At 41.1% G+C, this 27,645-nt stretch overlaps 1 protein-coding gene and 1 long non-coding RNA gene across 2 annotated transcripts in view; one reads left to right on the plus strand and one right to left on the minus strand.

The window, feature by feature from the left end:
• On the minus strand, window positions 1-27,309 carry LOC117195581 (uncharacterized). The gene is made up of 5 exons (XR_004475320.2): window positions 27,227-27,309; window positions 8,947-9,018; window positions 2,737-7,331; window positions 2,291-2,397; window positions 1-295 (listed from the first exon to the last, which is right to left on the minus strand). It is a non-coding gene; the product is annotated as an uncharacterized LOC117195581 (long non-coding RNA).
• The window catches only part of PPP3R1 (protein phosphatase 3 regulatory subunit B, alpha), a 59,697-nt gene continuing 58,447 nt past the window's right edge, over window positions 26,396-27,645 (plus strand). The window contains exon 1 of the mRNA XM_004277011.4: window positions 26,396-26,868. Coding sequence (XP_004277059.2) covers window positions 26,866-26,868 — 3 coding nt within the window. The 5' untranslated portion in view covers window positions 26,396-26,865. The remainder of the gene's footprint in view (window positions 26,869-27,645) is intronic.

Raw genomic sequence — 27,645 nt, forward strand, 5'->3', positions numbered from 1 at the left:
ATCAAGCCGTCGGGGTCAAACCATCTCCACAAAGCATCAGGGAATACAATTCCAGAGGGCAGACCACTGAACAGACTTCCAAGGGGTAGGTGCCAGTGCAGTCCTCTCCTCTTTCCTTCATTTATATAAATCCTTCCGGAAAACTGACAAGTCAAATGTTCCTCATAAACAATCAGAGGAGAGTTCAGTGTTTTCCGCAGACGGTCTGCTGATCCTCTGTGTGTCTTCATCAAGGCTGGAGTCATGAGGCTGAAGACCAGGCAGGCCAAGGAGGCCACGCCTGAGAAGGCAGGACCTAGCAAATGTGGGTCAGAGAAGAACCTAAATCAGAAACTGGGTTAATTCAACTGGGTTAACCTCAGTGGATCTGAGGAAATCAGAGTCTGTAGAGCTGAGAGGCGTTTACCAGAAGGAAAGTCACAGGAATGAGAAGTCAGGGCAAGTCTAGGCAGATCCACGTGGCCGAGGCTGGAACGCCTGGACCCCGGAGAACTGGAGCTCTTCCCCCGGTGGACATTGGCTGCCTGAAAGTCCCACCTCTGCACAGGAGCCTAAGCCGTGTCCACCTCTGTCTCTGCAAGAGCCCTTTGCTTAGTGGTTTCGAGCCTTCACTTTGGCCAGATACATGTGGTTCTTGGCAGTCCCGCACTGTCTAGAGCCCGTGAATCTTTTCGGAGCTCATTTATCTCAGGAGGGAAATTGCCTGAGCAGACTTGAAGGCAGGGGTGGGAGCCACCTGCTGAAGACACCAGGGAGCATTTGGCAGGGTGGGTGGGGAAAGGAGATGGAACAGAGGAGAGGGGGCTGGGAGCTATCCCACTCTTTCCCTCCCTCCTGCATCTGGTGCCCCAGGAGCTGCTCTGAGCAATGCCTCTCGAATGCGTTGGCGTGAACTTGTACTTGTTCCTCCCTCAGGGAATGAGAGAAGACAGGCTGAAAGCTGCTAAAATGCTTGGAGAACATCCAGGGAGAGGCTTGTCAGAAATGCAATATATTAATGAAAACAGCTTGGGCCTGGCTAAATAGTGACTCTTGGAACAAAACAAACAGATGGGAGTTGACGACAATTGGTCTGAAAAAGAAAGAGTCCAGGCCTTGTATGCATAGAGCCTGGTGCTCCGTGAGAGTCTTCACGGAGTTCACTGCACCGTGGTCTTCTTCAGCTTAGGCTAGTATCCATTTATTCTCAGGAGCGCCAACAACCACTACATCAAGGCATCCCTTATGGGCATAAGCACATTCTCCAGTGTCTGCCGTCTCCAGGAACAAAGGTTCTTTGCTTTTTCTTTTTTCTTTTCTTTTTTTTCAGATTATTTGCTTTGCATTAATAATCTGCAAGGGCCTCTCACAGGCCATCGGAGTGATCTCAGATGCTTGTTAAAATGTCGATTCCTGAGCTCTACATTTTCACACCCGACAAATTAGGTGGACTCTATGAGAGTAATTCCAAAGCATCTGCATGGTGGTTACCAAGGGGGAGGGGGTTGAGGGAGGGATAGGGTAGGAGATTGGGGTTAGCAGATGTAAGATATTATGTATGCAATGGATAAACAGCAAGGTCCTAGCACAGAGAACTATATTCATATCCTATGATAAACCATAAAGGAAAAGAATATTTAAAAAAAGAATGTATATATATATATATATATATATGTAACCGAATCACTTTGCTGCACAGCAGAAATTAACCCAACATTGTAAATCAACTATACTTCAATTAAAAAAGATATCTGGGAAGTGGAAATAAATCACCCCATAATATTTAGTTTGATTCCATTTCTTTTTTTTTTTTTTTTTTCTTTGCGGTACGCGGGCCCCTCACCGCTGTGGCCTCTCCCACTGCGGAGCACAGGCTCCGGACGCGCAGACTCAGCGGCCATGGCTCACGGGCCCAGCCGTTCCGCGGCATGTGGAATCTTCCCGGACCGGGGCACGAACCCGTGTCCCCTGCATTGGCAGGCAGACTCCCAACCACTGCGCTACCAGGGAAGCCCCTCCATTTCTGTTTTTAAAAACTAAGTGCAGGGAGACAGACAGATTGGGAAAGAGACAGAGAGAAGGAGAAAGAGAGAGAGACAGAGAGAGAGGTCGGGATTTGAGGAAATACATAGCAAAGGCAGGTTACTATTAATAAGAATAATAAGGAAGAGCAGTGGGGTTGGGAGAGGGAACAGAAGGACCCTTGACAATTTACTCAATTCTCGCGCGTTTTTAAACTGGTCTTAACAATGAGTTCTACTGATGTATGCTTTTTGTAAGTTTTTACAGCAATTTTTAAAAAGATACTTACACATATTCCTGGCTGCCACTAGGTGGTACCGGCGGCAGGACAGACTGGACGACCTTGAAGCTTCTTGGGCTCCTCCATGACACCTGAATGTGGGTCTAACTTCCTAACTTCAAAGAGTGAAACAAATTAATGCACCAACTATTAGAGCTCAGGGCTCCAAGCCCCAGACTTCCCTCTTATTCCTCTTTAGGTGTGAGAAGAGGATTTTCTATTTAATTGGTATAAAAATATTTTCAAGTAAAAAAAAAGTTCTTTCCGTATCAATCTAAGTTGTACAGTTTGGTTCACATATATTCAGTTCATCTCAAGATCTCCACCTTACAATGATATTCCCAAGTCAAATCTTAATCAGATGCATAAAAATAATCGAACTCTTCTCTGTGATGCAACCTCATCACCCGAGGTTCCCTAATTCCAGGACCAGGCCTTTCTTTCCATCCACTTACCCTTAATTCTCTTGGGCAGTCACATCTTCCATCACCTCAGTAGATGTGGGCAGAAGACAGAAATGTTACACTTATCTTCTTTCTCCATCCCACGATAATGCAGCATTTGTGATTTCAACAGGGCTCTTCAGCAGGGCTTATCTCCTCTCCTATCCTGGACTGGTCTAAACTAGCTAATGTTTTGTTCTTTCTTCTAAAGCAATATTTCATTCCAAAATCACGTGCCTAAGATTCCCAATCCCCAAGATAGCATAGCCTAGCAGGAAGCAGTGAAAATACGTGCTCTCTTCAGGACACCAATGTGGCCAGCCTGGCACACAGAAGCTACTCAGTCCCCATGGGTGGAATGCCAAGAGGTGTCTGCAGTGGCTCTCGCTTGGCTAAGGCATGCTTCTCATCGTAATCCCCACTGCACCTGGCATGATTTTTCACCTTTTTATCCCCAACTCCCACCCCATCCTTCCCGCAGGGGCATTGTGCTGAGTTGGTCTCTGGATAAAACCCAAGAAAGGCACCAGGGTTACAGAGCTGTACTTGACACTCCCTGTGTGGCCAGTTGAGCCACAGATAAACACCAGAGGGGAGGGTCAGGAACATTCCATGCAAAGGACACTAGATGTTAAATGAATATTAGCCACTATCCATTATTAATAATAGTAAAGACTACTGTTCATTCGAGTTCTTGCTGTTTGCCAAACCCTGTGCTAAGTATTTCATACATTTCATCTTATTTGATTTCCTCAGCCACCCTGTGGTTGAGCATTATTGCTCCATTTTACAGATACGGGAACAGAGACTTGGAAACTTTCAAGTGACAGGCTCAGGTTTATCTATTTTCAAAGCTTGTCTTCTTAATCCTTATCCTGTTCTGAAGCTAGTGAAGGGCTCTGATTGTTCAGAGATCTGTTTACACCCCATTTGAGAGACTACTGAGAAGCCCAAGTCTTCCTCCTCCCGACCCTGTAGTTTATTATCCTCTCCAAGGGGAGAGAAAATGTCAAGGCGAGAAAGTGAATGCAAACATCCACATGCTTTGTACTAATATTTAGACTTCATCATACACTTTTTTTTTTTTTTTTTTTTTGCGGTACACGGGCCTCTCACTGTTGTGGCCTCTCCCGTTGCGGAGCACAGGCTCCGGACGCGCAGGCTCAGCGGCCATGGCTCACGGGCCCAGCCGCTCCGCGGCATGTGGGATCTTCCCGGACCGGGGCACGAACCCGTGTCCCCTGCATCGGCAGGCGGACTCTCAACCACTGCGCCACCAGGGAAGCCCCGTCATACACTTTTTAAAGGTAAGAACTATGCTTTTCCGTTACTTCTTGTCTCCCCTCAGCACCTCCCAATATGCTCCACCCACAACGGTTTTTTAATACTGTATTGCCTCAGTGACTGGCTGGCCTCTTGTTCACATCTGGGGTCAAGAAGGTTAGTGATAGGATATAACCCAAGGTTTGTGATTTTCTGTGGCTCAAGATTATTTTTCCCATCTGTTTTCCCTTACCATGAATCCTTGAAAATGAAATGTCATTTGGTTTCCAAATTGAAATATTTCATCTAATCAGATGAGTCATTTCATTATTTTAAGAAAACCTTTTCAAGTGTGGTTGGTTGAAAGGAGTAAACAAGAATAAATCTACCACTACCTTCTCTTTCCTAGGAACTTGGAGCTTGTTTTCATGATATAATTAGGCAGGGACTTCTGTGACTTAATTTAAAAGCCTGAAGTATAATCACCTTCCTTTCTTTTTTTTTTTTTTTTTGTTTCAAAACAGTTTTCTTCTCTGCTACCCCCGGGTGAACCTGGCTCTGCTTTTCCAAATTCAGTGATGCCAGGTCAGCAGGGAGCAAATTTGAGACTGTACAATTCCCATCAGCTATTAGCTGGGGACATCTTTCTGTCCCTAAGGTCTAAGTTAGTTCTAAAGGACAGGTTTTCTTTTCAACAAATATGGTTATCCCTATTAATGGTAATGGGTGTTTCACGTGAATGGGCAGAAGACTCCGTACCCCTAAGTTTCTCCCAAGCATGAATTACGTGAGTCCAAATTAAACACAGTTTGAATCTTTGGCTCCGTCCTCCTTTGTGTTCAGATAAACGTTGATACTCGAATAAGATTCTAAGTAATGAAATGCCAATACATGTGGCTTCTGCATCTGTCATCTAAAGGATGTGCCTTTAAAAATGGATTCCTTTCTTCTCTGTTTAATTCCTGGCCTGGTAAACCACTATAACCCTGCGAGGGAGGCAAGGAGACATTTCTGAACAGTTTTTTTCTGCTCCAACATCAAAAAGCTTGTGCCAGTGAGTGAGATATACCCAGTACTGCATTAACATCCTATTCCGAAATGCTTGTACCCTAGGCTACCTCCATTGATTTGATCAGTATCAGATACTCTGACGTCATGAAGTGAAAAAGAGGCATGAAAAAAAAAGCGACTGAAATATGAATAACAAACTGTTCAAGAGGAGACAGCCAGTTCTAGAGGACTGGCTCCACTCACTTAGAGGTGTGTACCAACGCCAAATAAGACGAAATAAGAGGCAGCCTTGTTTGTGTAGTAGTTAATAGGCCCCAGAGGGGAAAGGGACAGCTCAATGAAACAATCTTGCCTGATTTTTTCTTAGGTTCTTTACTCTATTTCATGTAACTCATGATTTAGAAAGGTCTCTAAAATATGACGGTTGTAAGAACATCAGTCGGCCAAGGCTCTTGAAATGTATGTTAACAGCTTTGATCTCGTTGTCTATGAAGCTATCTATCGAAGCAATGGCATTTCACATGTATTTAAACTCAGTAACTTCTACAAAGGAAGGCCTTTACTGGCATTTATAAACTCTTCACCGGAAAAAAAATGGGAAATAATATGATTAATAGTGAGCTGAAGACTTTCATTTCTTCTGAAATTATTTTTAAGGATATAAACAACTCACCCCCTTCTTTGCTGGTATTAACCTACAAAACACAAAAAGTCAAATTGTGGTTATTTTTTCGTGACGGTTGACCTCAATTCCTGGCTCAGGAGACAATATAAAGCAGTTCAACTGGTTTTGTCTTGTTTGAGAAACTAAAATTAAAATCTCAGGCGTTATTTATTTTAATCCACAAACAGGAAGGAAAGCGGTCTGTGAGAAAAAGTCATAAAGACAATTTCCCAAATGTGTGGATCTTTTTAAATTAGTACCAATCTAAAAAAAAAAAAAAAAGGTGCTTTTTAAAAATATTTTTAATGTGGGTTTTTTATGGCTCTCTCTAGTTGCAACTGGACACTTTAGGTTTTATTCTCATCTTTCAGCTACTGGCATGTCATAATCTACTCTAGGGAATGACTGCCTAAATTACTATATCCATAAATATTCTAGTGGAAAACATTTGCAAGGCTTATTTTCAGAAGTATGCTGCAGTACCTCGATGCTGAATCCTAGCTCATAAGACCAAATTCAATAAATGAGGAGAAAAAGAAAAAGACCAAATTCAATTCTATTTTTCTGTATCATAGTCAACAATTTCCAGGTGTTACTTTGAACACGGCAACTCCAAAAGTATAACAGAAAAGAGTTATATGGATGCTACATAAACCAATATTGCAGTTTATTATGGAAAAAAACCTACCCAGTGATGGTGATTTCCATCTTTCATACTACCCAATACTGATGATCAAGGACCCTCTGTTATTTACTCTTGGCTAGGATAAGTGATTTTTTGGAAAACAAAATTTGGACAATGTATGTTTTTCTGACTCTTGACACATTCAATCTCTTTCTGTTTTTTAAAAGTCATACATCAGACTCCTGTTGTCAAAGTTTTATCTTTTGAAGAAGAAATCACACGAGATGTTTATTTATCAAAGTTAACTGAGTTGAAGTCATAATGGCTAATTCTGGCTCATTCTTCTAATCACAACTTACTTGGTTAAACCAGTAAATGTGCTTTATTAACTGAATATTTGAATAAGTAGCTGTGTATACACTGTGTTATCAATTATAAAACTTTCTATACTAGTCACTGGTCGATCTATAACTGGGAGGGGTATCAGTGTTTCAACCAGTAAGTCTTTACTGAGTGCCCTTTAAACACTCAGAAGAGGAGATTGTAAAATAATCTGTGGGTTACCTTACAAGTTACAATGTTGAGACAAATATCTAAAAGTAAAACCCCAATAAACATGTACGTCACTTATCTGCTTAGGGAGAAAATCTTTTATTTTCTTTGTTGCTTTTGATTTTTATTGTTTTTATTAAATTCCACTTTTAATCCATTTATAGGAACAATCTGAAATTTACTAAGTAAATTTAGATCTCAGAGTTGGAAGGGTTAGTACTACCAACACATGATTTGTGATTGCAGGTCCTGGAAACAAATAGCTAACATTTTTGAGAGTCTCAGGAGGACCCATAAACCACTTTCCCTCAACTATATCAATCTGAAGAGAAGCAGAAATGTCTTTATACATAAGGAACGAGTCTCTTCTTAAGTTGGAAACGCACAGGGCTCTGATTCCAACCTTCTCTGATTCCCTTTTCTGGCTGGGCAACTTCTTCCTCATATCCCCAGGGTAAGGCGCTTGGCCTCATGGAATCTTCATTTCCCTGCCTGTTAAAAGGGGAGGAGGGGTAATAAAGCTGTTACCACAGGGTGTTGGTAAAAACTAATTAATATTTATAACGTGCTCCATTAATGTCCTCAGATAGTTCATAACTCAGAATTACATGGCACTTGATCACTGCTTAAAGTTTTTCAAACCGTCCTTGGTTTTTCGATTCAGGCAAAAAAATATAACAAATCCTTATACTTCAAACAGTAGGGTTAAGTGTAGGAACACTTGTCTTTCCTAGGAACAATTATTTTCCTGAGGTGAAAATATTAGCATGTTACAAAAGCTTATTTCCTCGGCTTTAGACTATGAATAGAGTAGCTTTCATTTATAGTTGATAAAAGCCAAAGGAAGAAGGTTTCTTTTTCTTTATAAAACCCATTTTAATAGCTTATTCTGCCATCTTTGGGGATGTTTTCAACTACTTACTATTGAAAGGGAATTGGTTGGTCTATTTTACAGTGATTTAAGTCTAGCATTTAAAGGACATCCAAGGGGTCGTTTGGTTGATGTCTCCTGCCTGCAGTAATGGTATTGAGCACTTACTCTGCAAAGCCACATTCTTGTATTAGAGATGAGGAAACCGAGGCTCGGTGAGCTTAAATAACAGAGCAGAGATTGAAACCCGCACAACTGGACAGTCCATGCTCTTTTCACCACCTGAAACAGCCACTTCCAAGAAGTTATACCAAAAGTTCCCCTGCTCTGTACAGACATGCGTTTCTTCTCTGTCCCCATCTTCTCTCAGAACTTAAAAATTAAACTAAGATATTCTAACAGAACTTCAATCCCATCCCCAGAGAGCCCAAGAGCACCTCCAAATCATGTGGTAAAACTTATTTTGAAGGATAGACAGTTTATGACTTTAAAAAAGACACTTTGGGGCTTCCCTGGTGGCGCAGTAGTTGAGAGTTCACCTGCCGATGCAGGGGACACGGGTTCGTGCCCCGGTCCGGGAAGATCCCACATGCCACGGAGCAGCTGGGCCCGTGAGCCATGGCCACTGAGCCTGCGCGTCCGGAGCCTGTGCTCCGCAACGGGAGAGGCCACAACAGTGAGAGGCCCGCGTACTGCCAAAAAAAATAAAAAACACTTTTATAAATTTTTATTGAAGGAAAAATAAAAGCTACCTATATCCTTTCTTGAGAATTGACTTAGCCCACTCAGTCTTAGTAATTTCTTATACCGAATCAAAATGCATGTTATATTATCAAAGTCTTTAAACTTTGTATTGAAGCATAATACACATATAGAAATAAAGTATACTTAATTTTTGAGATGTCTAAAATCCATCCCATCTTCACCTTGTGAAGACAAGATGCCATTTCACATCTCAGAAAAATGTATATTAGGAATAATGAGCTCTAATGATGTATAAATTAGCTCATATACCTAAGAGTGCTTTGAAAGGTTAAGCTCATTATTTATATTAAGGCATTATTGGTAAAGCATTATTATAATTGTGATTATCACTTACATGATAATATATTTTCTTATGTCTTTGGACAGCAGGCAAGACAAGATAAAGATAATTAAACAGTTGTAGGCACACTATCACTATCTTTAAACAGTGATTAACAACCTATACAATGTATAAATATGCACAAAATTTACCTCCACGTAAATGGAATAAATCATCTTCATTGCCTATTATTGGAATGATATGGCCTTAAAGTGCAGAAGTACCTAAGAATTTGAATAGCAATTGAGAGAAGTCAGTCTTAAGTAGATATTCATCTTTGTCCTTTCATTTTGACTCATATTCCTGTTTAATATTCACTCACAATTAAATGGGTGGAGAGCCTTTATCAAACTCACATCACTGTTGTAGGCTGGTAAATATCAGACCCCCAATTATGGAGACTCAGTGATGCTCCTGGACTGGGAACACATATTTATTGAAATATTACCCATAAGCAGAGGTCTTTTATTGTAGTTGGTTGCACTCCTCTTTTCTCTAGACAATCAATCAACTCAACCCTACCTTTAACTTAGGTAGAAGGACATAGGCCACCAAATATCCTGCCCTATGCCAAGACTCAAATTAAATGAAAACAAAGTAGCCATTCCCCATATACTACCTTGAAAGGTTGGCTTGGACTTAATCCCTGTTCTCAGTGTCTATTGTGGCAGGTACAACAGCTAAGCGGCCCTCTGGGTACCATGTCTCAGCTGTGCAGCTCCCTTCTGGTCATGAGGCTCTGGCACCATTAGCAGAAAACACTCCGAGGAGATCCTCTGAGGGCCTGAATTCATCTTTTGTCTGCCTGGTGAAAAACATAATTCTTCTCCAACAATTCCCTTAGGGTTTTCCCCAGGGAGTAACATATAACACTAAACCAACTCAATTTGAAGGACAAGTTAGCTAGATGAGAAAAAAAACAATGTTCCATAAACTTACTGACTGAAACCTCAGTAGTTTGAATTTAACCTGCTATTAGAAGTTGATTAATTATACTCATAGCACTAAATCCTGGCTGTAAGATTTCAGGGAAAAAATCATATTTTTAAAGAGTATTAAATATAAATGCAGGTATTTAAAAGATCATAAAAACTTTTTTATTTAAGAGCTTTGTTGAGAGTAACTTATTTATGAAATTTATAGTCCAATATAATGACTTATTTAAATCATTTGATTTTCTAACTTCTCTTTAGAGTTGAAATTTTTACACTGTTTCAGTTCCCTCCCAAATTTATTTATATAGAAATAAGTTTGGGACTTCCCTCGTGGTGCAGTGGTTAAGAATCCGCCTGCCAACTCAGGGGACATGGGTTCGAGCCCTGGTCTGGGAAGATCCCACATGCCGCAGAGCAACTAAGCCGGCGCGCCACAATTACTGAGCCTGTGCTCTAGAGCCTGCGAGCCACAACTACTGAGCCCACGCACCACAACTACTGAAGCCCGCGCGCCTAAAGCCCGTGCTCCACAACAAGAGAGAAACCACAGCAAGGAGAAGCCCGCACACCGCAACAAAGCAACAAAGAGTAGCCCCCGCTCACAGCAATGAGAGAAAGCCCGCGCGCAGCAACGAAGACTCAATGCAGCCAAAAATAAATAAATAAAAGAAAAAGAAATAGGTTTAAAGGTCTTCATTTTGTAAACATTATATGGTCGCAGAATTTAAAAAATAAAACAAATAACCAATTTAAAAAAGAAGTTACGGGGTGAGGGTTGGAGAGGAATTAGAATTAATCCATTGGTCATATAATACGTCCTCCTGCTAAATCAGACAGAGGAATTCCGGGTCAGTGGATAAAAAGCTATTCCAATTTCCCTTATAAATGCTTGCTATCACTTTTACAAATCCCGTGGTGGGAAAGTGCTTTCAAGTATCCAAAATCAATGATCAAGAATGAGGGGTCATTATCTGCATAGAAACACTGTATTTTTGGTACAATTAACTTAAAAATGAAATTCATAAAGAAACTAAAAATAAGTAAACAGAAAGTCTTTATGAATCTATTTCAGAGACAAGTCTTTTGACTTATTCAGAAAGTATTGGCCTTCCCTCCCCTTCCAACACTCACTTGACTTCCTTAACTCATCTAGTTACATAACTGATTCTAAGACTTGTAAACAAACAGCCCCATTGCTTGACAATTCTGGATCTGTGGGTTTGTACTGCTGTTTCCCTGTGGAGGTTGAGAGCTGTGTAATGATTTATTCTTTCCCCACCCCTGCCTTCTTTTCCTATTTTGCTTTTTTTTTTTTTTTTTGTCAAAGTAAGTTAAAAAAAAAATCCAGGGGAACTAAGTAAGTGTGAAAACAAACCCTGGTGCTACAGGATTGAGGCCACCAATTTAAACACCCTAGGTGCAAGGAATGCAAAATGTGAGGGTCTCATACTCAGATGAGCTCCCCAGAAGGAGACTTCTAATATGTAGTAATTTTCAGCATCCCCTGGACTCCAAATCATATGCTTTTGTATAAGGCAGCTTCAATTCCCCTGATTTCCCACGCATGAAGCTCTTACAGCTTCAAAGAGAGCTCTGCATGCAAAAGGCACATGGGGGTGTAGTTCAGGAGGAGAATGGGGCTAGTAGGCAGAACGTGGGTGAATTAACATTCAGGTCTATGCTTTAATTCCAGTGCTACCTTCCGGTGGTGTACCCCAGTTATAACACTGACTGCTGGCAAATTAGAAGTTTTCTATTTCGGTAATTAGACCTAATCAATTACCTGGAATTAAAACACACCTAATTCCACCATAGAGAAGTTAGATTCCAGATTGGTTCTTAGGTTATGGATTCGATTTATTTTTGATAGCATCGATTAAGAACAATTTATACTATGGCATGTGTGCCATGCACACACTGTGTCGCTGATGGAATCTTCAGGAAACATTTTCATTGCGTAATAATTGAATACAGATAAAATAAATACAGAATAAATTAAGTATTTTGAGTTTTTAAAACTCTAGAAATTTATGCGGGCTTAAGTGAAGGAAGACAACAGAGCCTTTAAATACCTTAAGTGATTACGTGAAATTTTAACTAATTCTCCCTTTGTGTGTGTGCTTTTTTAGGAGACCTTTATTTATAAAGATTTTCAAACTGTTTTCTCTCCCATTTATCACCTACTCTTCTAGTAGTACGGGCATTGTAAATTATTTCTACGCCAAAGATTCTCTTGGAACATCAGAGTCTAATCTACTAGTAGACTTCCTTCGTTAAAAAAGCTCCAGGGGACTTCCCTGGTGGTGCAGTGGTTAAGAATCCGCCCGCCAGTTCAGGGGGCCCAGCTTCGATCCCTAGTCATGGAACTAGATCCCACACGCCACAGCTAAGAATTGGTGCAGCCAAATAAATAAATATTTTTTAAAAAATTTATTTTGTCATGGGAACTTTTTTCTATCAGTATATTCCCTAGCTTTAGTTTTTAAATATATTTTCAGGTGTATATCCTGAATAAGAATGCCCGATTCTCTCTGACTTTGATCCATGTGATCCTGGTTGAAATGAAAGTGGCAGGTCCCAGTTTTGCAGCCACTAAAATGAGATTCTGAAGTGAAATAGTTACTGAGTCCAGGAAATAAAGAGGAGCCTCTTTGTTCTCTCCGAGGCTGCAGTTGGAGTTTGCTGGGTTTTGTTCTGGCAGGTTCACAAGGTCTGTTAGAAACAATGGAAGCATAGACCTTTAGAGCTGGAAGGAAGGAGGCTTAGTCCTCATTTATTCTAAATCCTTCATGTTAGGGATGTGAAAATGCATCCCAGGTAGGGATTGTGATCTTGAGAGGCATGTTTTCTATTTTTATTTTTCTAAAGCCATTTTTAAAATTGCGGTTCATTTCAACAATATTTATACCCTACTAACACACAGGGACCCCCAAATTTGTTGTGATTACTCCATCCACATGGTGGAGGAATTGGAGGGAAGGACTATTTTGCTCCCCTGAAAAAAGCGAGCAAATGCAGAGCAAAACTCTGGACAAAACTTAAGGACCTGGATCTGATTCACCAACCTCCATATTAATAAAATACACTCTCTGATGTACTTTATATAATCACAAACTCCAAACATGAAATATAAAAATAAAACAGTATTATGGAGGGCTACGTGTTCAAGCAAGGAAACCATAGCTGGGTTTAAAATGAAAAAAAGATAGTTTAAAAATTCACTTTCTTCATATATCTGCTTCCTGTGTATCTTGGAAACACATTTATTTCCTGTATAAACAAAGTTGTGATTTTTTTAAAGTTTACTGTTACATATGATTATCTACTAGGTAGAAACACTAGTTGAGAAGACAGAGGAGAAGATTCTATTTCTGCTATTTCTACATAATACCCCATTCCAAATAAGAAAAAAATTCCAAATGAGAAAAAGTTGGTGAGTCTGTGGTCATGAATGTTCCCAAATGTATCCATGATTTGGCTGTTTTTACAAAGTCAGAGAAGTTGGACCATTGTCTTTTCCCTCATCTCAACTTCTGGGCTTGCTATCTGACAGACTAAAGGCTCAAGTCATTGGTAGCTTTAGTATGGCCTTCTGGGATGATTCTTTATGGAGGGAATTGACCTTTGTTTAAATATGCTTCTTAGGCTTAGGTTTGGGGCCCTGGAACCATTGTTACCAGAGCTCTCCAAAGCCTAGTGTGTTACATGAACAAAAGAGTTACAAGACAGAATGACCTTATTTTATTCGATTATTAGTTTTTAACTTTTTTATTGGGGTATAGTTGATTTACAATGTTGTGCTAGTTTCTGCTGTACAGCAAAGTGATTCAGTTATACATCTACATATATCCACTCTTTTTAGATCCTTTTCCCATATAGGTCATTACAGGTATTGAGTAGAGTTCCCTGTGTTATATAGTAGGTCCGTATTAGTTATCTGTTTTATATAAAGTAGTGTGTAAATATAAATCCCAATCTCCCAATTTATCCCTCCCCTCCTTTCCCCCCTGGTAACCATAACTTTGCTTTCTATATTTGTGACTCCATTTCTGTTTTGTAAATAAGTTCATTTGTACCATTTTTTAGATTCCACATATAAGTGATATCATAGGATATGTTTTTCTCTGTCTGAATAACTTCACTTAGTATGATAATCTCTAGGTCCATCCATGTTGCTGCAAATGGCATTATTTCATTCTTTTTACGGCTGACCATTGTGTGTGTGTGTGTGTGTGTGTGTGTGTGTGTGTGTATACATACACTGCATCTTCTTTATCAATTCATTTGTCAATGGACATTTAGGTTACTTCCATGTCTTGGCTATTGTAAACACTCCTGCAATGAACATTGCGGTGCATGTATCCTTTCAGATTACGGTTTTCTCGGATATATGCCCAGGAGTGGGATTGCTGGATCATATGGTATTTCTATTTTTAGTTTTTTAAGGAACCTCTGTACTGTTCTCCATAGTGGCTGTACCAATTTACATTCACACCAACAGTGCAAGAGAGTTCCCTTTTCTCCACACCCTCTCCAGCATTTAGATCCTATTTTATTTTATTTTTTTGATAAATTTATTTATTTATTTATCTATTTATGGCTGCGTTGGGTCTTTGTTGCTGCGCGTAGGCCTTCTTTAGTTGCGGTGAGCTGGGGCTACTCTTCGTTGCGGTGCACGGGCTTCTCATAGCGGTGGCTTCTCTTGTTGCGAAGCACAGGCTCTAGGGTTGTGGGCTTCAGTAGTTGTGGATCGTGGGCTCAGTAGCTATGGCTCACGAGCTCTAGAGCACAGGCTCCGTAGTTGTGGCGCACGGGCTTAGTTGCTCCGCTGCATGTGGGGTCTTCCCGGACCAGGGATCAAACCCGTGTCCCCTGCATTGGCAGGTGGATTCTTAACCACTGTGCCACTAGGGAAGCCTAGTTATTATTTTATTTTAAAAGGAAAATCAAACACATAAAAACGGTGAATGTGTGCATACACACACACACACACACACACACACACACACACACACACACACTCACACAGGCATACACCATGGTTATGCACCAAACAGCAGTATAACATAGTGGTGAAAAGCTTGAGCTTTGGCGTCACACAGACCTGAGTTCTACTTCCAGGCCCAGAACTTAACCTCCACTCTTCTTAGATCCACAAAATTATTTTCAGTCAACTAAAAAGATTAAAAATATGGTACGAGTTTCAAAGTGCTTAAGTTTGTATCTTTACAAATTGTTCATACTCATTCCCATGCCCTTCCAGTAACACCTATGATTCTCTATACCCTGCTCGACAGCCAAGCTCAGATCCCTCCTTGCTTCACCAATGCTTGGTACTGGAGCACTCTTTTGGGGTTCACAGTTCTTAAACTCAGTCTTTATAGGGCCTAATTCTTCCACCCACCACTGTGTAAACATCCTGCAGACCCTGCCTGTCCAACGCCTATTCATTCTATGACAGAAACATGCGCACTTCAGCCACTAGTTGATTTGAGTCTGCTGAGCCCCCTTTCCTGATCTCAACCCTCTAAGTCCTTACTCTTAAACACACACCCTTTGAGCACCAGGACCACTTTGTCTTTGTCCTCCAAAGACCAGTCTTTTCCTCAAGGCATCTGCTAAAGGCAAATGATGAATTTCAACATCTCTGGTGTCCCGATTAATGAGGTTTTAGTCTACACTGAAAATATCCATTACTAATCAGATCTTGACATATTTAGTTAACTTAAAATGACTACTATTATGCAAAAAGTTTTCATTTTATCAAACCCTTCTTTATCCTATATCATTAAGAAGAGTTTCCTGTATTGCTGCATAACTTAGAAAAGGTAAAAATGAGAGATATAGTCACAGTTTAAAAGGACCATAGGGTTTCGCCTTCTCTGTTAGAAGAAAGTCTTTCTTCTATAGCATCAAGATTGTTTTGTAGTGAATAGCAGATTAAAATATATCATGGTGGGTTGTGCTCTTACTTTGCAATTTATTCAACTGCATGACGGACAGGTTCTGTTCAGTCATAGCCAAGTATTTCCCCAGCATTTAGACATCGCAATCAATTTTAAAGAAATTTCTGTAACCTGCTTTCTGCAAATAAAACCATCCTTTGGCTCTTGGGTGGATACATCCTAATTGCTAATTTTAGTGTTTTATAGAATCCCATAAAAGGAAACAAGGAAACAGGGAGACCCAGGGACTGACTGTGGGTTGGAAGAGAGTGTAAGTTGAGGATATCAAAGCTCAGAGCTTGAGATTAGCGTAGGGGCGAGAAAGGAGGAGGTGGTGAACAGGAAGAGTACAGTTAGAATCTGGATTTCTGGGTGGACCTGGATGCAGTTGTTATGCTGGACCGGAGGCTCTACTGTTTCCTCCTTCTATTACTCTTCACTGTTCCCCACTGCCTTTTGCAGAGTCCTTTTGTTTCTTGGCAAACTGTGCTTCTAAGGCTACTGATGCTGACGCTGGAAGAGGACAAAGATCCTGCTAATTGTAAATGCTTTGATAGTGAAAGAGAGAGTCTTGTCTGCTGAGAAGAAGTAATTAATGATTATAGTAGTGTCTTGGAACTAATATGAGCAGCTATTTAAGAAAAAAAATGGAAAAAGCTAATAGAGACTAAGCACAATCATCATTGACAAAATTTGTGTCTAGGGTGGAATGGGTCCTGAAACTCAATTGCTTCCGGGCAAAGGTGATCTGCTTGTATGTTAACATCTCTCTTCTTTTTGATTTGTCACTCAGAGTAGTTAAGAGAATGTTATCTGATTTTATGAAGACCTCAAGATGCTCTTTAAAATCACAGAAAACAGAATTCACTGGACGAAACTTATTTACCAAACATTTCAGCCTTACTCAAAAATATACAACTTTTTAATTAAAACACTTTCCTAGAAATACAGTCAACTTCCCCAATCTGACAAAATGCATAAAATATATCTACACTGCAATTTCAAGCTATGACCTTGAGAATTTTAACACTAGTTTAATTTGCCAATTTTATGGAACAAGTTCTATTTTATAGTATTATAAATTTTTTGTATCTCATATATGTTCATAAATTCTTTTCAAAAGAGGAAATTACTTTTTAAAAAGCATACTCAATTTTAATGATACAGTCTTGAATATGCAGGCATGGTTCATTTACTGAATATTCTTAATTTACAACATTACATTGTATATTTTTATTTCTTTAAAATATGCCTTTTTTGGGCTTCCCTGGTGGCGCAGTGGTTGAGAGTCCGCCTGCCAATGCAGAGGACACGTGTTCGTGGCCCGGTCCGGGAAGATCCCACATACCGCAGAGCGGCTAGGCCCGTGAGCCATGGCCACTGAGCCTGCGCATCCGGAGCCTGTGCTCCACAAGGGGAGAGGCCGCAACAGTGAGAGGCCCGCATAACGCAAAAAAATTAAAAAATGAAATATGCCTTTTTGTTTACTCTTACATTTTCTGGAAGAACAGCATTATAGAGAATATGCTAGTGAAAAATTCAAATTTTTGTTCCAACCAGTTTGTCCTGAAAAAGCGAATTCCTATGATAAATTAATCATTACAAGGAAAACTGATATAACTAGTCAATTCTTTTTTTATAAAAAAGATATTTCTTTTAAAAAATTTTATTTATTTATTTGCCTGCATTGGGTCTTAGTTGTGGCACGCGGGATCTTTCATTGGGGCGCGTGGGTTTCTCTCTAGTTGTGGTGCATGGGCTTTAGAGATTAGTTGCGCCGCGGTATGTGGGATCTTAGTTCCCCGACCAGGGATCGAACCCATGTCCCTGCATTGGAAGGAGGATTCTTAACCACTGGACCACCAGGGAAGTCCCCAGAAGATATTTCTAATTTAAAATATTGCACAAGGAAGAACCCATTCCAGCAGAAAAACAGAATGCGAATTAACTACCCAGAATGGATCTTGGGCTTATGACTATATTTAGTTATGATGTTACTTTTGTTGAAGCAGATTGTTTTCATGTATTCATAAAATATAAATGTAGAGGAACTATGTTGCAGTTACATTTAGGTACAAATAATAGGCTGGTTTAATTTTCTGTAATTTACCTTACTTAGGATACCATGGAGAGAAAGAAAAATACGATATACAATTTTGTGTAATTTTCTGAGTAGTGTATGTATTTGATAAAGAAAAAACATAAAGTAATGTGTATCCCACATACCATTTTATAACCATATACATTGTATAGGCTATGTGTGCAACTGATACAAAATTATGACAAAATAATGCACACAGTTGACCCTAGGTCATTGACAATTTCAGAAGGTATCTTCAGCTATTTTCAGTCTCTGAAGATTTAATTTTTGGTTGCATGTATAGTTCATTACGTGGCTTTGATGCAACATTTTCATACGTTACTTTCCTCTTCATTGAAGAATATGATTGACAGATCAGTTTTGCTTCTCCTTAAGGTCAAATGAAGTTTTGAATGAATTGGATTCGCTATTCCATAGAAAACAGAGTAAGTAGCCACTGTCAAGTCAGCCTTAATTAACACATACTCTGTAAGTAAATAGTGGTTGGTAATTTACTAGTCTACCTTCCAGTTTAACCATTGAATATATATTCTATAATGTTCAGCATAGGAAAGATAGATTAATTATATGAAAAAAGTTCTTACTTAACTAGAAGGATATTTATATATTAAAGGTATGAACATTTTAATTGTCATCCATACGTTATTTCCCCCTCATATGCAGAATGGAAAAATAATCTTTAAAAATGCCACAAATAGAATCAAAAGTCAAACTACAAGCTTGGGGGGAATCATCCTAACACATGATAAGGGGATCATATCCTTCATATACAAAAAGTTTTTATAAATCACTAAAAATGACAAATTTCCCCAAGAAAAGTGAGCAATGAACAGGTATGTCACAGGAACATATTCTCAGCAGTTGAGTTAAAAGATCAAAACTTAAGAAAAATGTTCAATATTACCAGTAAACTAAGAAATGCAAATTATGATGAGGTGCCAGTTTTTTAAAAACCTACATTTAAAAGAAATCTCAGGGCTTCCCTGGTGGCGCAGTGGTTGAGAGTCTGCCTGCCGATGCAGGGGACACGGGTTCGTGCCCCGGTCTGGGAAGATCCCACATGCCGCGGCGCGGCTGGGCCCGTGAGCCATGGCCGCTGAGCCTGCGCGTCCGGAGCCTGTGCTCCGCAATGGGAGAGGCCACAACAGTGAGAGGCCTGCATACCGCAAAAAAAAAAGAAAAAAAGAAATCTCAATACATAGTTTGTACAGTTGTTGGGAAATGTGCACTGCTGGTGGGAGTCTACAATGGGTACAAACTTTCTTGAGAGTAATCTGAGACTCTGTCTCTCTGTCTCTCTCTCTCTATATATATGATACAAAACCTTTAAAATGTTTACACCCTTTCGTTCTATAATTCCACTACTATGAATGTATCCTAAAAAAACAATCAGAGATGTGCACAGAGATTTACAAAAATGTTTAATATACTGTTGTCTGTAATAGGAAAAACTGAAAACAACCAAAATCAAAATTAAGTTTTGGAGTCATTAAATAAATTATGGCATACATTAACATTAATGAATATATAAAAATTAAAAATCACATTCTTGAAGAATATGTATAGGTGTGGGAAACATTTCCAAAATAGTAAGTAGAAAAATATAAGACAGTAGGTCCCAATTTTTAACATATATATAATATACTTATATATCATATACATTTATATATTATACATACATAATTTTTTTCCTGTGTATATACATAGAAAAAAGATTGGATACACATTCAAATATAAATAATGATATCTCCTGCTAACATGATTACAGATGATTTTTTTTTTTTGTAATTTTCTGTATGTAAAACGTTTTCCATAATAACCATGTTACTGATCCAATGGTTTTCCCCCAGGGGCCCTTTCGAATTAAGCTCTTCCATTTATGTCACTAAACAATTACCCAGGGTCCAGTGGCACGCAAAAGCGAGAACCAGGCTTGCTCAAAAGTGGACCATTCAGAGTAGTTCCCTCTAGTGGAAACAATGGAGGTAAAGGACAGGTTACTAATGCCTCGTATTGAGCTTCAGAGTTCCCCACTCTCCACACATCCGTCTAGGAAATGCCATCCTAAGCTATGCCCCAGGTATGGTTTACCATACCGTAAGGGCATGGTTTTCCCTTAATGGCACTGCAATGGCATTGCATTGCCTCCTCACTCCCAGGAGAAGTCTGGGGGCACTTCTGAGATCTGCCATCTAAAATGAGTAATCCCTAGTACCTGTGGGTTATAATCTGCAAAACACTCTTCCCTTTTCTAGGGCTTAGCCTGATCCTTGTGTGCCTACCTTTTCATATATCAGCTGGGTTAAGTCAGTGAATGGATATTCTATGCCAAACCAATCTTGTTTTGCCAGCTTACTCCTTTCCTTTCCTTTGGAAGCCAAGGCCTACCTTGAAAATTCCCTGAGAAAAACCCCGGTCATTGAAAGAAGAGGATTCAGTATGCTGTATGCTCAAAGTCCTGATTCAGCACTAAGGAATGTTATTTTTAGATGGACTATAAAACTGAAACCCTGATCCCTTATTTACTAAAGATCTCTTAGGAATCTCTGTGAGATGACAGGTTTCATACTTTATCCCTTATACATTTGCTTTGCATTTTAAAACTTCTCTATAGTGTCCTGATTGCTACCTGAAATCTGTATTAATGCTGTGGGTAAAATATGGAGATGAGATTACAGTAAAAAATAAAACTCTTTTGGGCTTCCCTGGTGGCGCAGTGGTTAAGAATCCGCCTGCCAGTGCAGGAGACACGGGTTCAAGCCCTGGTCCGGGAAGATCCCACGTGCCGCGGAGCAACTAAGCTCATGCACCACAACCACTGAGCCTGTGCTCTAGAGCCCGTGAGCCACAGCTACTGAGCCCATGATCCACAACTACTGAGCCCATGAGCCAAAACTACTGAAGCCCGCGTGCCTAGAGCCCGTGCTCTGCAACAAGAGAAGCCACCGCAATGAGAAGCCCGCGCACCGCAATGAGAAGCCCGCGCACCGCAATGAGGAGTAGCCCCCGCTTGCCACAACTAGAGAAAGCCCACACGCAGCAACTTAGACCCAACTCAGCCAAAAATAAATAAATAAATAAAATTTTAAAAATGTCTTTAATGAAAACAAAGTAAATTAACTATTAATTCTATGCAGTTGCTAAAAATATTTTTATAACTTTAAATTTTTTATGTTTGTTGCAATACAGTTAGATGTTGAAAAAGCTATGTTAAACATTTTAATATAGAATATATGCATTTTTTGTCAGTATAAGTACTGACAATAATCTTTAAATTTTTAATTTTTCAGTCTCTCTCTCTTTCTAATATATCCACATTGCAGTTTTTTCCTGAGATTAGTACATTTTCATTTGTCCAGATATACTTTTCTGTTTTGTGTGTGTGTGTGTGTGTGTGTGTGTGTGTCTATTACATGTTTGTTCAAATGCCAAGGGCACCTAAGCTAGTTTCAGTTAACTTGTATTTGAAATTTGCTTACCCTCCTAATAAACAAACATTATTTACTGGTTGGTGATGAATATTTTCAGGTAAAGGACTTCGATGAGTGCTGTTCGATAGGACTTTTTGTGATGGCCAGTATGATACCCATTAGATATACAGCTATCAAGAACTTGAAATGTAGCTAATGAGACAGAAGAACTGAATTTTATTCAATTTTAATTAACTTAAATGTAAACAGCCACAAGTGGCTGGAGGCTACCACACTACACAACACAGACTTAGATTTAAACAACTATCCAAAATTCATAAACAGAAAATTCATAATTCATTCAGAAGTGGACTGAGCCAGAGGTGGGATCAGAAGTAGGGTCTCACTCTAGTGCTACACATTGTCTTGTGTGGAGCATGTGGGGATAATGTGAGTGTGCAAGTATATATGAGAGTTAACAAGTATGACAAACAGGTTTTCTCTAGTGTTATATCTGTTTTTCATTTAAATCATATTTTCTGTTATGTTTAGGTAAATACTGTTTAGGTAAATGCTATAAGGTAAATACTCTTCGTAAACTAGTGAAATGGAAATACTATCAGAGTCCAAATAAATGGCTTTTTCTTGGTCCTCATTTTTATGTGTAAGAGAGCAAAGAAATAAGTGAGAATTCTAATTCAGAAAAACTATTTCAAGACACACTCTAGGACATCTCAATGGATATGTATGAATGTAAACCAATTCCCTGCGCTACTCCATCTGTCTTGGTCCTCTTTGACAACACTGCTGGACCACCCCTTTCTCTCGAACCCCTCTCCTTCGGCTTCCTGAGCATCCTTGCTGGGTCTCCTGCCCTTCTGCCTAGTCCATTTTCTTTTCTGTCACTTCTTTCTCTTTCAGCCACTTAAATGTAGATGTTATCTTTGGTTCTGCCCTTGGTCTGGCCCCATTGCTTCTATGCTTTCTGATTTCTGTCCTCTTTCTCATGGTTTCAACTGTCATCTTTATGCATATAATTACGCAATTGTAATGTACTTATATAGAAAAATAATCAGTATAGAAATATAATAAAGTGCATCATGTAAAAGGTGTTAACATATTGCCTTTAAAAACACTGTGGATTTTTTGTTCAGCACGTGGAATTAGATGTGGATTTAAGAGGTTCAGGAATCAATCTCTGGAAGCTCCTTCACCCCCTTTCCTTTTTTGTCCAGTATATAATACAGGAATAACTTATACAGCCAATTTACCACATAATTTTTGGAAACTTTTCCTAATTAAGAAATATTTCTAATCTGGATTTCATCTGAAAAGTAAACGATAGAGAAGATTTTATTTTGAACAGATTCAATATTATTAATTCTCTTTAAAGTTGCATATGCTCCATAATTTAAAAAGTAGTTATGCTTAAAATTGAAAAAAAAAATTCCATCCAGCACTTGGTATACATTTCCCTTAAACTCATTAATTCATAAAGCTATATATTTTTAACAGCACTGTTTTCTATCATTGTGTTTTTAATAGCAAATACAGAGTTTCAGCTACATTATAATTTAAGTAGGCTTTTGTTAAGAAGGCCATTGTTTATAGAACTCTCTGTGAAATGGTTTCTGTGGAGAAATGAGTTTCCCAGATGGAACTCAGAATCCTTGGCTCAAACCTCTGCTGCTTAGCAAGAGGGGAGCTAGCCACTTCCCTGCCATCTCAGGTGCCAAGGAACCTTTGCTCAACCACACCTTGGAGCAGGGGGCTAGCTGGCATCCCTGCTTTCTTCTCAGTATAAAAAGGGATTCTGGGAAGGAAGGTGATTTCTTCCCCATGCAACCTTGGTGCCCACAGCAAAGAGAATTGTGTGTGAAACTAGGTGGCAGAAGGGTACAAAATATTCTTAAATCTTGGCTTCTTGAGCTGGGACATATATATTTTATCTAGGAGGAGAGGTAGACGTTTCCTCTAAATGTATGTTAACAGATGTGTACTAAAAAGGAACAGACATTACTGATAAGTTGTTTTAATTGAGTCTCTTTTTCAATTGGCATTTTCTTCCCATGTACGCGTATAAAATTAAATGTGGTTTCTCGTTGACATTAGTCAATATAATCATGAATGAAAGTGGATATTTTAGGGTAATACTGCACTGGAATGTCTTAAATAACTACAGAAGTGGTAATTTAGCTCCTCTGCCACTCTTATATATGATATATAAGTAAATAACAGCAATCAGACCTTTATTATTAGGCAGATTTCTGGATATCACAACGATCTGGATAAAATTACCTGTGACATATCTAACTTCTTAAAGATAACCATGGAGATACTGAAGCCTAAAGCTGCTGTGGTCAAATATGACTGTAAACATTACTCTCTCTCTTCCTTAAAACTTAAAAAATTTTTTTTCTACTTAGCAACTTTATTACGATCTTGGGGTCCTTTCTTTTTCTTATCACTAAGTGAGGGGACATTTGAAGATTTCAATTACAATCTCTATTTTTCAGTTGATTCCCACATCTCTCTCCCTTTCTACCCTGCACCTCCGGCTTCTTTCTACTTGGGTGCTTCCACAAAGATATCTCACCAGCAACACAGATTTAGCATTTTAAAATCCAATCTCATCTCTTTCACTCAGCAATCAAACTTCTCCTGATTTCTTTATTTTTCTCAATGGTAACACTATTTTCTGTCATCCAAACTAAAACTAGTCATCTTATATTTCTCCCTCTTCTTGTTCCCTACATCTGCTAAGTTGCATAGTCAGTCCATTTTTACTCCATGTCTTTCCTGTTGACCCCTTCCTTTGTCCACCATTGGTACGTCTCATTACTGCATGCCTAGCTGTTACCATTCTTGTAACTGGTAACTCTATCTTAAGTGTCTCTCCTTCCAACTCACCTCCATAATGCTTCCCAAGAATCATCTTTTGGTTGCTAAGTTTTCTAGGAATAACAATCCACTTATTAGATATGTCCTTTGCCTCTTCACTTTTCTAATTATTTAAAAACGTGCGTTTTTGGCAGGGCTATTTGGTACCTGTTGCCTTAGTGGAAAATGACAAAAAGAAGAGTGATTATTTATCATACTTTCTTTTTTGACCTCAGGGGAAAAACAAGGATATTAAAGGTGCATTTTGGATTTACCTCTCTTAATGGATTCCGAATAATTTGTTTCAGTGTCAGAGATGTTACCTGCTACGTGTCTGTATTTTATGCAGTATACACAAAGCTGGGAGAATGTAAGTGGTGAACTCTGGTACCTTTGCAGGATGGGAAGAAACAAGTGAACTGGCCTTGTGTCTCTTGCTTTCATCAGTCGCAGAGGCTAACCAACCTTTCACAGTGCTGAGCTCCTGAATTCCTGATTTAGGTTCACAATAGATATCTGTTAAATGATTATACTCTGAATTGGCTCAAATCATGACAAAATTATGGGTTACTCTAAACCTACTGCATCCCATATAGCTCAAATTCCTTCTTAGTATTTAATCCTCAGTCAAAATGATAAATTTGATTTTCACTAAATATGTCTGAGGGACACACAAACGCAGTTACAGTGATTATATTATCTCTGAGATGTGGAGCTGAGGGGGAGGAATGCTTAAAATATTGCACTTTAAAAAAAATGAGCCTGTCTTAATTATATGATGAAAAACTAATTAAAAATAATATACCTAGAAAACGTAAATGACAATTTGCCTTAGGGATTTCCCCCTGTTTTGGAATACATTTTAGAATCTAAATAGCAATATATCTAAGTCAAGACTCTTAGATTAAACGGTGGAAGAAACAGGGTCATTTCTTGGCCTTTCCTTGATACATTCACTGTGTGACACAGCTTGTCATCAAAGTTACTTTTCCTTATTTATTCTGACACGGAAACAAAGTAGTTCTTAAAGAAACGGGGGGGTGGGTGGGGAGACCTAGCGCACATCACTGAGCTTCTGCTACAAAAGATGAGTGCTTATCACAGCGCATAAGAATAAAACTCTCACGTAAGGAGCTTTAACAGACTGCCTTTAAAAACACTATAGCTTTTTATAAAACTACTCAAAAGGATTTGTCGATAAGGAGTTTCTGACCACTCAGTAAACATCTCTTGCTCTATTTCACTCACACACACGCACACACACACACGCAGGAGATTATCCAGACTTGAAAAGAAGTGGTTAAAACTGTTGCAAAATGTTTTCTTCATTATGTTTATCACACCTCTCCTGGCAGCTTTTTCATAACTTTCCTCCTTATGCTTTTCTGTACTCCATTTCCCACCGCTGTCTGAATTTTCCGGGAATGCTAATTGCCACCACAGTGGATACAGCACGACTAAAGGGACAAGTGGTCAATCTGTTTTATAGCGTTTTTCCAAAACAAACACTGCCTCCCCGTGTCAAAAGGTAGCCTGGAGGGTTTAAGGAAAATCCAGAGCTGGGTGCCAAGGGCTTTGCGGCAGTGGGAAGCAGCCCCTCTACTCGGTTGTCCTGTGACTCCCCGCGCCTCAAGCTGCGGCCAACTCTGGCTCTTCTCCTGTCTTTCCAACCCGGCTCCTGACTGCCAACCCATATTGGAGTGTGGGCCTGCGGGTGCTGCACCGGGGTGACAACTGTCTAGATGCGACATGCATTCTGTAGGGGGTCCAAGCCATCACATTGGTGCAAAGATACCTGTCTTCGAGTGCAAACTGATTCCCTCTAGCCCCAGGACCGGGATTGTCTTTTTTTTTTTTGTGGTGAGGAACCTGGGTGGTTCCGACCTTAAGGCCGCTCATCTGCTCCTCCTCCCCAACGAGGCTCCCACTCCAGGGTCCAGGGCTCCCTTCGCCCGGTGCTCGCGCACCCCTCGCATTTCCTCCCTCCCCGGGCACCCTCGTATTTCCTCCTTCTGCTCCCGGCCCTGCCTCTCCCCTCTTCACCCTCCCACCCCGCCCGCCTGCAGCCACATGACAGGAAGGGCTCCGCCACACGACGTCACCAACGTCCGCGCCCCCGCCCCCGCGCTCCCCCCGCCCCGCACGCAGGGGGCGACCGGCGGAGGGGCGAACGTGGTCGGCGCGCTCCGAGCTCCCCAACCAGAGCTCGCCAGAGCGCTGCCACGGCGGCCGCCGCCGAGCCGGCGCGCGGGTTCCCGGATGTGCGGCGCTCGCAGAAGCCCCGCCCCCGCTGCCGGCTCCGCGCGCGCCCCCGCCCTCCGCCCAGAGCGCCGCTGCGCTCCGCTTTCCCCTCCCTGTCCCGCCCTCCCCCTTTTTCGTGCCTTGAGGTTGCGGGTCAGCGCGAACCACTGCAGTGAGTCCGTTACGGCTCCTGCGCGGGCGCGAGCACGAGCGCGAGGCTGCAGCCCCCGAGCCTCCTGGCCCCCTTTCCCCCCCGTTTCTGTCTCTCCCCCTTCTCGCCGTCTCTCCTCCCGCGCTCTCCTTCTCTGAATCTCGACCTTAATTTCTCTTTTCCTTGCCCGATCCCGCGTGTGCCCAGTCACCCGGCCGGCGCGGTCTCCGCGGCGCCGCCTCCCCTCCCCCAGCCCGCACCCCCTCCCCCGCGGGCGTCCCGAGGGCCGCAGCCGCCCCAGCCGACCGTAGTTGGGCCGCCGCCGCCGCCGCCGCCGCAGCTTCCTGCGGGAGCCAGTCTGAGCGCCGACACTCCTCCGCGCGAGCGAGCCGCCGACCGCCCAGCAAAATGGTGAGCCTTTGGCTTCCCCACGCACCATCGCTCCCCGCCCGCCGCTTCCAGGGGCGGGGGCGAGTCCGGACGCCCCGGGGCGGCTTCCCCCGGTGGAAAATTCGAGAGACCCGAGAGAGCCCCAGCGGCCCGGGGGCGGCGGGCGGCCTATTGACAGCACGGCGGGGCCCCGCCGGCCGCCCCCGGGCCTCCGCGGGCGCCCCTCCGCACCACCACCCCCCCGCGCCCCCGGGATTCCGCCCCGGCCTCGACACCCCGCTGCCTGGGCCGTCCGCTCCGGACAGCCCTCAGATCGGCCTGCCTTCCCTTTCTCCGGACCCTCTTCCACGTGGAGCCCCCCCCTCACCCCCAGACTCACTCTCTCAAGTTCGGGGAGATTCCGGAATCCTGTGGAAATCATGTGTGGCAAATGGCCCTTTATATAAGACCCACTTTCTCTCCAGGGTTGCTCTTTCTCCCACTCATACTCTGTTTTCAAGCAACGAGCCTTGGAAGGAATTCTGCCTTACTTCCCCCTCTCCAGTTCGTGTTTATTTCACTGCTGTTTGCAAACGTACGAGGTTTTTTGTTTTTTGGTTGTTTTTCGCTGCTGCTTTACTCTGCAGTGGCGAACCGGAGAGGTCTAAGGTGTAGATTCATGAAAACAAGTCTAAATTCGGTTTGTGATAAACGGAGATACTTATTTTTTAGTGCTTACTTACTGCCAAGGGTTTTTCGTTTTCTTTGTTACCTTCGTAAGTCTCTCCTGTGCTGATTGTTTTTGAATCATGGCGATTT

This window comes from Orcinus orca, chromosome 13 (genome assembly GCF_937001465.1).
Source record: "Orcinus orca chromosome 13, mOrcOrc1.1, whole genome shotgun sequence".
Taxonomy (NCBI): Eukaryota; Metazoa; Chordata; class Mammalia; order Artiodactyla; family Delphinidae; genus Orcinus; species Orcinus orca.